The 6,710-nt window shown below is 48.9% G+C and overlaps 1 protein-coding gene across 1 annotated transcript; it reads left to right on the forward strand.

The window, feature by feature from the left end:
* Positions 1 to 2,704: 2,704 nt before the first annotated feature.
* On the forward strand, positions 2,705 to 3,655 carry LOC122677611 (olfactory receptor 12-like). The gene has a single exon (XM_043877785.1). It carries the CDS (start codon positions 2,705 to 2,707, stop codon positions 3,653 to 3,655), a length of 951 nt encoding a protein of 316 aa, XP_043733720.1.
* Positions 3,656 to 6,710: the final 3,055 nt, after the last annotated feature.

Here is a 6,710-nt window from a genome sequence, read left to right on the forward strand (position 1 = left end):
ACATCAAAGGACGATTGGCCACAGGACTGCAGCTCCTGGGACCCAGGGGGTTATGGGTCCCAGGGCACTCAGAAGCCCAGGTCTCGCCTAATTGGCCATGTGGGGCCTCAAGTCCCAGACCTGCAAACAGAGAGCATCTTCCCAGCAGAGTGACCCCAAGGTGCAGGAACCTACATGTTGCCCACATGACAGATAATGTGGAGAGTCAGGTGACTGAGTTCATCCCCTGCTCTGCTTCCATCAAGACCCAGGAGTTCCTGCAGCCAGAGCCTGCTGCCCTCCGCTGCCCCCTCCTCACTCACTTCCCTGCACAGGAGGCCAGAGGTGGACGAGGGAGGGGTGCTCAGTGCCACGTCATTATCACCAGCACAGACCTGGGTCAGGAGTCCTGTCCTCCCCGGGAGCACGGGGTCCTGGGTAAGCCGTGCCCCTCCTGACATCACAGGAGCAGTGTGGTCATCACTCAGCAGGGCGTGGTCAGCATCACTGACAGGTGAGTCCTGGGAGCCTGGATCCTGGACAACAAGTTCCCCTACTCCCCACTGCCCTGGGCGGGTCAGTTAGGGCAGTGGGTCTGAACATTAATGAGAGTGGAAACAATCAGGGGATGTTGTATAAATGTAGGTTTTAATTCAGTGCCTGAGACTCTGAATTTCAGAATAGCTCACAGCCCTGCTGGTTCTGCAGGACCTCAGACCACACCTAAGTGACTAGATTCAGAATGAAAGGACCCAGGATGCAGTCACTACAAATAGAGTCTCGCAGACAACACTGATTCTTCTGCCTCATCTGGGAAAGTATTTCTCAGGATCAACTCAGAGGCAGGTTTATTGAAGCCACCACCACAGCCCTACTGGGTCATTTCAACAAGCCAAAGGAATGTGAGTTTGTATTTCAAAAACCAAACCACGACTTGGCTTTCATGATGAAAATGTCGATCTCTGCTCATGTGCTTCCCCAGGCATCCTAGAGGTCACTGTTGTGATGACCCAAGGTTTCTGAGATGGATGAATAGTCCTGGGAAACAGAACAGAAACAGGAAACTGGGAAGCCCAGGGGACAAAGAAACAAGACAGCCTGCCTGAGAATGGTGGAGGAGAGAGTTGGTCACTCTGGTCAAAGTGGTTCCATTGTGTGCATGAGCAGGGAGTGAGCAGAGATGGACAACAAGGGCATGGCCATCTCAGGTATGCACAGAGGGGGTTTCATGTATGGGGTAGGTGACCAAGGTGTGTTGGGCAGACTGCAACTCCACGCATAACACCCAGATCAAAACCTGATTTGAGAGGAGCCATCCGGGGCATCCCTGGTCCGACTGTCCCCCTCTGCTGTTGTGTGAGGGTTGGAGTCAAACAGCCCAGGAAAGAAATGCTGGACAACCCACACTTTCACTTGCACTTCTACTGGAAAGTCTTGCCTCTCATGGATCACCATCTAAGAACTTCAGGCTGAGAGGGAACTTGGGGGCCATTGCTCCTCAACAGGCACCACTCACCACCACCCTCTGCCTGCACACCCCCACTTCTGGGGAACTCTCTTCCTCCAAAGGCAGCCAGCTCCATAACGTTGCAGATCTGACCTCTAAGAAGCGTGTAGTCTCTTTGGAATCAGCCTCCACTCTCTCACTAACCCTCCTTCCCCACCCCTCACCCCCGAGAGGCACTGTGGCTCTGTGCCCACCATTCTTCCCCACTCAACCGTTCCTCAACCATACCCCTGGACATCACACAGCGGGTGCCCACGTCCCACGTGAGTGTGGTGGTCAGCCCCGTGCAGTGCAGACAAGGGAGGTCTGGGCTGTAACAGGGACAGGAAGCAGCACCCAGCAGGAGCACCCAGACACTGAGCAAATGTGACCGTGTTGGAGGCTCCCACGGCTCTAAGCTGTCACCTCACAGGGTGTTCCGAGGAGCCAGGACAGGGAAGGACATGCTCATCTCCTGAAAGTGTCGCAGCCCCTGTCCTGCTGCTTCTCAGACCATGGAGGTGGGCTGTCCCCTCTATATTTTTTCCAACATTGGGACATTGGCAGGAGGCTCCCTGAGGTCCTCAAGGATACACCGTGCTCTGCTGACAGCATGACACTGAGGTCCAGGCTCCAGACAGTGAAGCTGAGATGGGGCTCAGGGGTTGCAGCAGAAACAGACAGAAAACACACAACTTTGCCTCTAGAGGGCTGATTCCTGCTCTGTTTCCTTTCTGGAGATGGAATCATCACCAACTCAAGAGCAGGTAGGTATGAGGTCCTCAGTTCACATTTCTAAGATTAATGAATTAGTTAATGAGGCACAGATAGTTTACAATAAGATACGTGAGCAAGTGTGGAAGTAGCACCATTAGGGGCATTCCCTTGGGAGTGGAAACTTTTCTCTGAGAGGAGGGACAAGGGACTGCAACACTGCTCACACTGCAAGGTCTCACTGAAGCACCCATCCCTGCCCCAATAAATAGCAGCTCAGACTTTCCCACAGAGGGAATGAAATCTGCATATTTGTGGTTTAGTGAATTGGAGGAAATCATTGCCATTTCAGGTTCGTCTGAGCACATCAGAAACGGGCAGCTGTGGTCTCTTAGTCAGTAGGCAGTGAGGCACTGAAGGCTCTCTGGTCTGTAAGAGAATATGACCTTGTGACCTTGACCTGCTCCCTCTTGCTGCCCCCAGCTGCTCTCTGCTGTCTACTCTGGGTGTCATCAGTTCAAGACCATGTCATCCCACAGAAATGAGAACCTCTCAGTGATGCCTCTGCAGGAGTTCGTGCTGGAGGGATTTGAGGAAGGTCCGAAGACCCAGGCCCTGCTCTTTGCTCTGTTCCTGGCCCTGTATGTGGTGGCCATCCTGGGGAACCTCACCATGATCGTGGTCATTACCCTGGATGCCCGTCTGCACTCCCCAATGTACTTCTTCCTCAAGAACCTCTCCTTTGTGGACTTTTGCTACTCATCTGTCATCGCCCCCAAGGCCCTGGCCAACTTCCTGTCCTCCTCCAAGGTCATCACCTTTGAGGGATGTGCTACCCAGTTCTTCTTCTTCTCCCTGCTGGTCACCACTGAGGGATTCCTCTTGGCCGTGATGGCCTATGACCGCTTCGTGGCCATCTGCAGCCCCCTGCGCTACCCCATCTCCATGCACCCCTCGGTCTGTGCCCGCCTGGTGCTGGGCACCTACTGTGGGGGCTGCCTCAACTCCATCCTGCAGACCAGCTTCACATTCAGCCTCCCGTTCTGCAGCTCCAATCACATCGACCACTTCTTCTGTGATGTGCCACCTCTGCTCAAGCTTGCCTGTGCGGACACTACCATCAATGAGCTGGTCATGTTTGGCATCTGTGGCCTCATCATTGTGAGCACCACACTTGTGGTCCTCATCTCCTACAGCTATATCACAGGGACCATCCTGAGGATGCGGTCAGGAGGAGGGAGACACAAGCTCTTCTCCACCTGCGGCTCCCACATGACAGCCGTGTCCCTCTTTTATGGGACTGTCTTTGTCATGTATGCCCAGCCGGGAGCTGTGCAGTCCATGGAGCAGGGCAAGGTGGTCTCTGTCTTCTACACCCTGGTCATCCCGATGCTCAACCCCCTCATCTACAGTCTGAGAAACAAGGACGTGAAGGATGCCCTGCAAAGACTGGGCAAGAAACACACAGCAACGTGAAGGAGGGTGGACAGAGGGGGACAATGTGTCCCAAGGAGAGGACTAGAGGGCTTTGGGGGAGGTACTGCATTTGGTTTGACAAATTCATTCCTCATTCACCCAATTCATTCTCTCATTAAGCATCTTATTCAACCTTTCAGGGAAGCACATCATGAAACTTGTACACAAGTGTGAGAGGCAAAGATGGATAAAGTATCTTTGCCACCAAGAGACTAATGGTCCACAGATAAGACCTGAAGCTTGAAGTCTGGCAACACACAGTGGGCACAGTCATGAACAGGTAGTCTTTGAAGCAGCATATGGGTTCCAATTCAAAACCTACCAGTGAAGGTACATGACTAAAAAATTCTTAGATGTCTCTTTACTTCAAGGCTGAATGCTTGTAACTCTATGTTCAGCAATCTCCCTGGACTACCTAGCAGGGGCCTTAGGACACTCAACCTTGGCCCTTCCTTGGTGCTGGCCTGAGGTCACCCAGATCCAACTAGAGAAGTTAGGAAGACCATGCTTTCTCTCAGTCCTGCAGCGGGGCTGTTCCTCCCCCTCCCCCTTCTGTTCACTGATGCTGCCACCCAACAGGGCAACAGGGAGCACCTGCTCCTGCTTCAGAGGCTCCTAGTGCTCCCTGCCCTCGGTTCTCCCCTCAGACAGTAGTTGGGAGCCCCAGGGAGTCAACGTGGATGCATGATACCCAAAGTTCCACTGACCCTTTGAGAGAGTTAACTTAGGCAGGTTGATAGGAGTCCAAGCCTAAGTAAGACCCTTTAAGGAGGAGGTAAACATTCCGTCCTTCTCACATGCTTTTGCCTTAGACAAGTAGGTCTTGTAGGCAGCAGTATCTCTTGTTCAAAGGCATGCATTTTTTTGAGCTTTGGTTGTATGTTAAGGAAGACTGTCCAGGTAAAAACTTCCATAGCCTTGAGCTCTGGGTTAACCAACCTGTTCCTTCTGGCTAATCTCATATTGATGTCATCCCAGGATGTATGTTACGGGGAAGGGTCTGGACAAAATTCTCACAACCTTAAGGTATTTTCATCTGTTCTCAGCAGCTAGTTGAGAAGTATATAAGGCCCCGCTTAAACTAGGGGTGGGTACTCTCCTGCCCAATTCTGATGTCTATGCCCCCTTATGATGTCTTCTATATGACAGAAGATTTTTCTGTCACTTTCACTTTAAGTAAAATTTACACAAAACTCTGAGTGACTGAGACTGGCTTTGGTCCAGGAGTTAAATCTTTCCCTTCAGAGACCATGAATCCGGCACACCACTCACTGCTAAGCTATTGTTTCCTATCTACGCAACTGGTGACAGTGTCCTGACTACTTGTGACCCTAACAAATGGTGTCTTGTCAGCACAGGCACCTCTGAATAAGGATGAAGGTGCTGGTGCTTCTGTGGGGAGCAGGGCCGGAGAGAGAAGATGCACTTTCTTGATGGTGAGCACAGCTTCCTGGCCCTCTGTCTCACACTCCCTGGGGGGCCTGGATCCTTGGTCTTCACCTGCCTGTTCAGAGATCCATCCCTGTGCTCCATGGACCCAACATACAGCCTTGACTGAGAGTCAATGGCCCCCTTGTTGTGTCTCCCTTTGGTAGAGTCATCATTCCCACGGTCACTACCAGGAGGCTGTCCTCTCTTCCCTGGACCATCAGTGGGGATGTGCCCTGTCTCTCTGATCACAGCTCTCTACCTCCCTGCTCTCCTGCTCAGGAGGGCTGGGGAGGGACTATAGCACCCAGGTCATCAGATTGCTGCTCACTACTACTCAAATGGAACATTCTTCAAGGTCTCTGCTCAATTCTTATTCCCATTGTCTCATATCTGGCCTTCATAATTAATTCTACCTTTGCCAGTTCTTCAAAATATCTTTTCTTTCCAAGTTATATCATTCTGTCTCCCACTCTCCCTGTTTCCTCTATTTCTCTCTTCATCTCACTGAGCCTCATATTCCCTCCTTCCCCCTTCCTTCCTTCATTGTTTTCTCTCTCTCTCTTCTTCCTCTTTCTCACTGTATTTTTTCATTCCATAAGTTTTCTTCTACTACCCTAATCAAAGTTTCTAAAGGAAAATGGAAAATATAATATTTTTCTATGCAAGTGTAGATTTGCCATCATCTATTATAGTAAAATTTAATGGTACAAATATTAAGGAATCAGTGAATCTTGGTAAAAGATCATTAATCCTGAGTTTGACTAAATCAGGAAAGCTGGTTCAACATTAGATATAGTAGAAATTCTCCAATGGTCTTGAAGAAAATGATTTTCAAACTCTGCACCTTGACTTTGCCTCTATGTAAATCTACATGTCAGATTGTAGTGAAGATCACTGTACAATGTTAGAAGTGGTATATATATATATATATATATATATATATATATATATTTTCATCATGTTATAGCTTTGCAAACTGCTGGTACATAGTAGATTCTCAATTCACACCTACTGCCTGATTATAATTTGAGTTCAGTGTTAATTAGTCATTGAACTCCAAAATGTACATGATACAGCTCTAGTTTCTTTATTTTGTTTAGGTGGACAATAAACACATTACATTGGAAGACTATATTGTAGTTTTGATGTTGATTTTAAAGTAAGCTTCAGAGATTTCTACCTTTTAATGTAAAATATAACTTTTGTTGTAACTAATTTTCCTTGTACAGTTCAGTAGTGTTTAGCATATTCACCTTGTGTGTATCAGATCTCCAGAATGTTTTCATCTTAAAAACCTGGAACTCCATACCCCTAATCAATAACTCCATTTCCCCCTTATCTCCACCACTGGCAGCCATCATTCCATTTTATGTCTCTATGAACGTGACTTCTTCAGATGCCCCAGATGCATAAAACATACAGCATTTGTCTTTTTGCATCTGACTGTTTCACTTAGCACACTCAAGGTGTGCCCATGTTGCAAATGGGCAAGGTGGATATGACAGGATTTCTATCCTTTTTAAGGCTGACTAGTATTCCATCACATGTGTATGTGATAGATTTTTGTTTATCTCTTCATCCACCAAGGGACACTTGGGTTGCCTCCACCTTTTAGTTATGAAGA

This window comes from Cervus elaphus, chromosome 20 (assembly GCF_910594005.1).
Source record: "Cervus elaphus chromosome 20, mCerEla1.1, whole genome shotgun sequence".
NCBI lineage: Eukaryota > Metazoa > Chordata > Mammalia > Artiodactyla > Cervidae > Cervus > Cervus elaphus.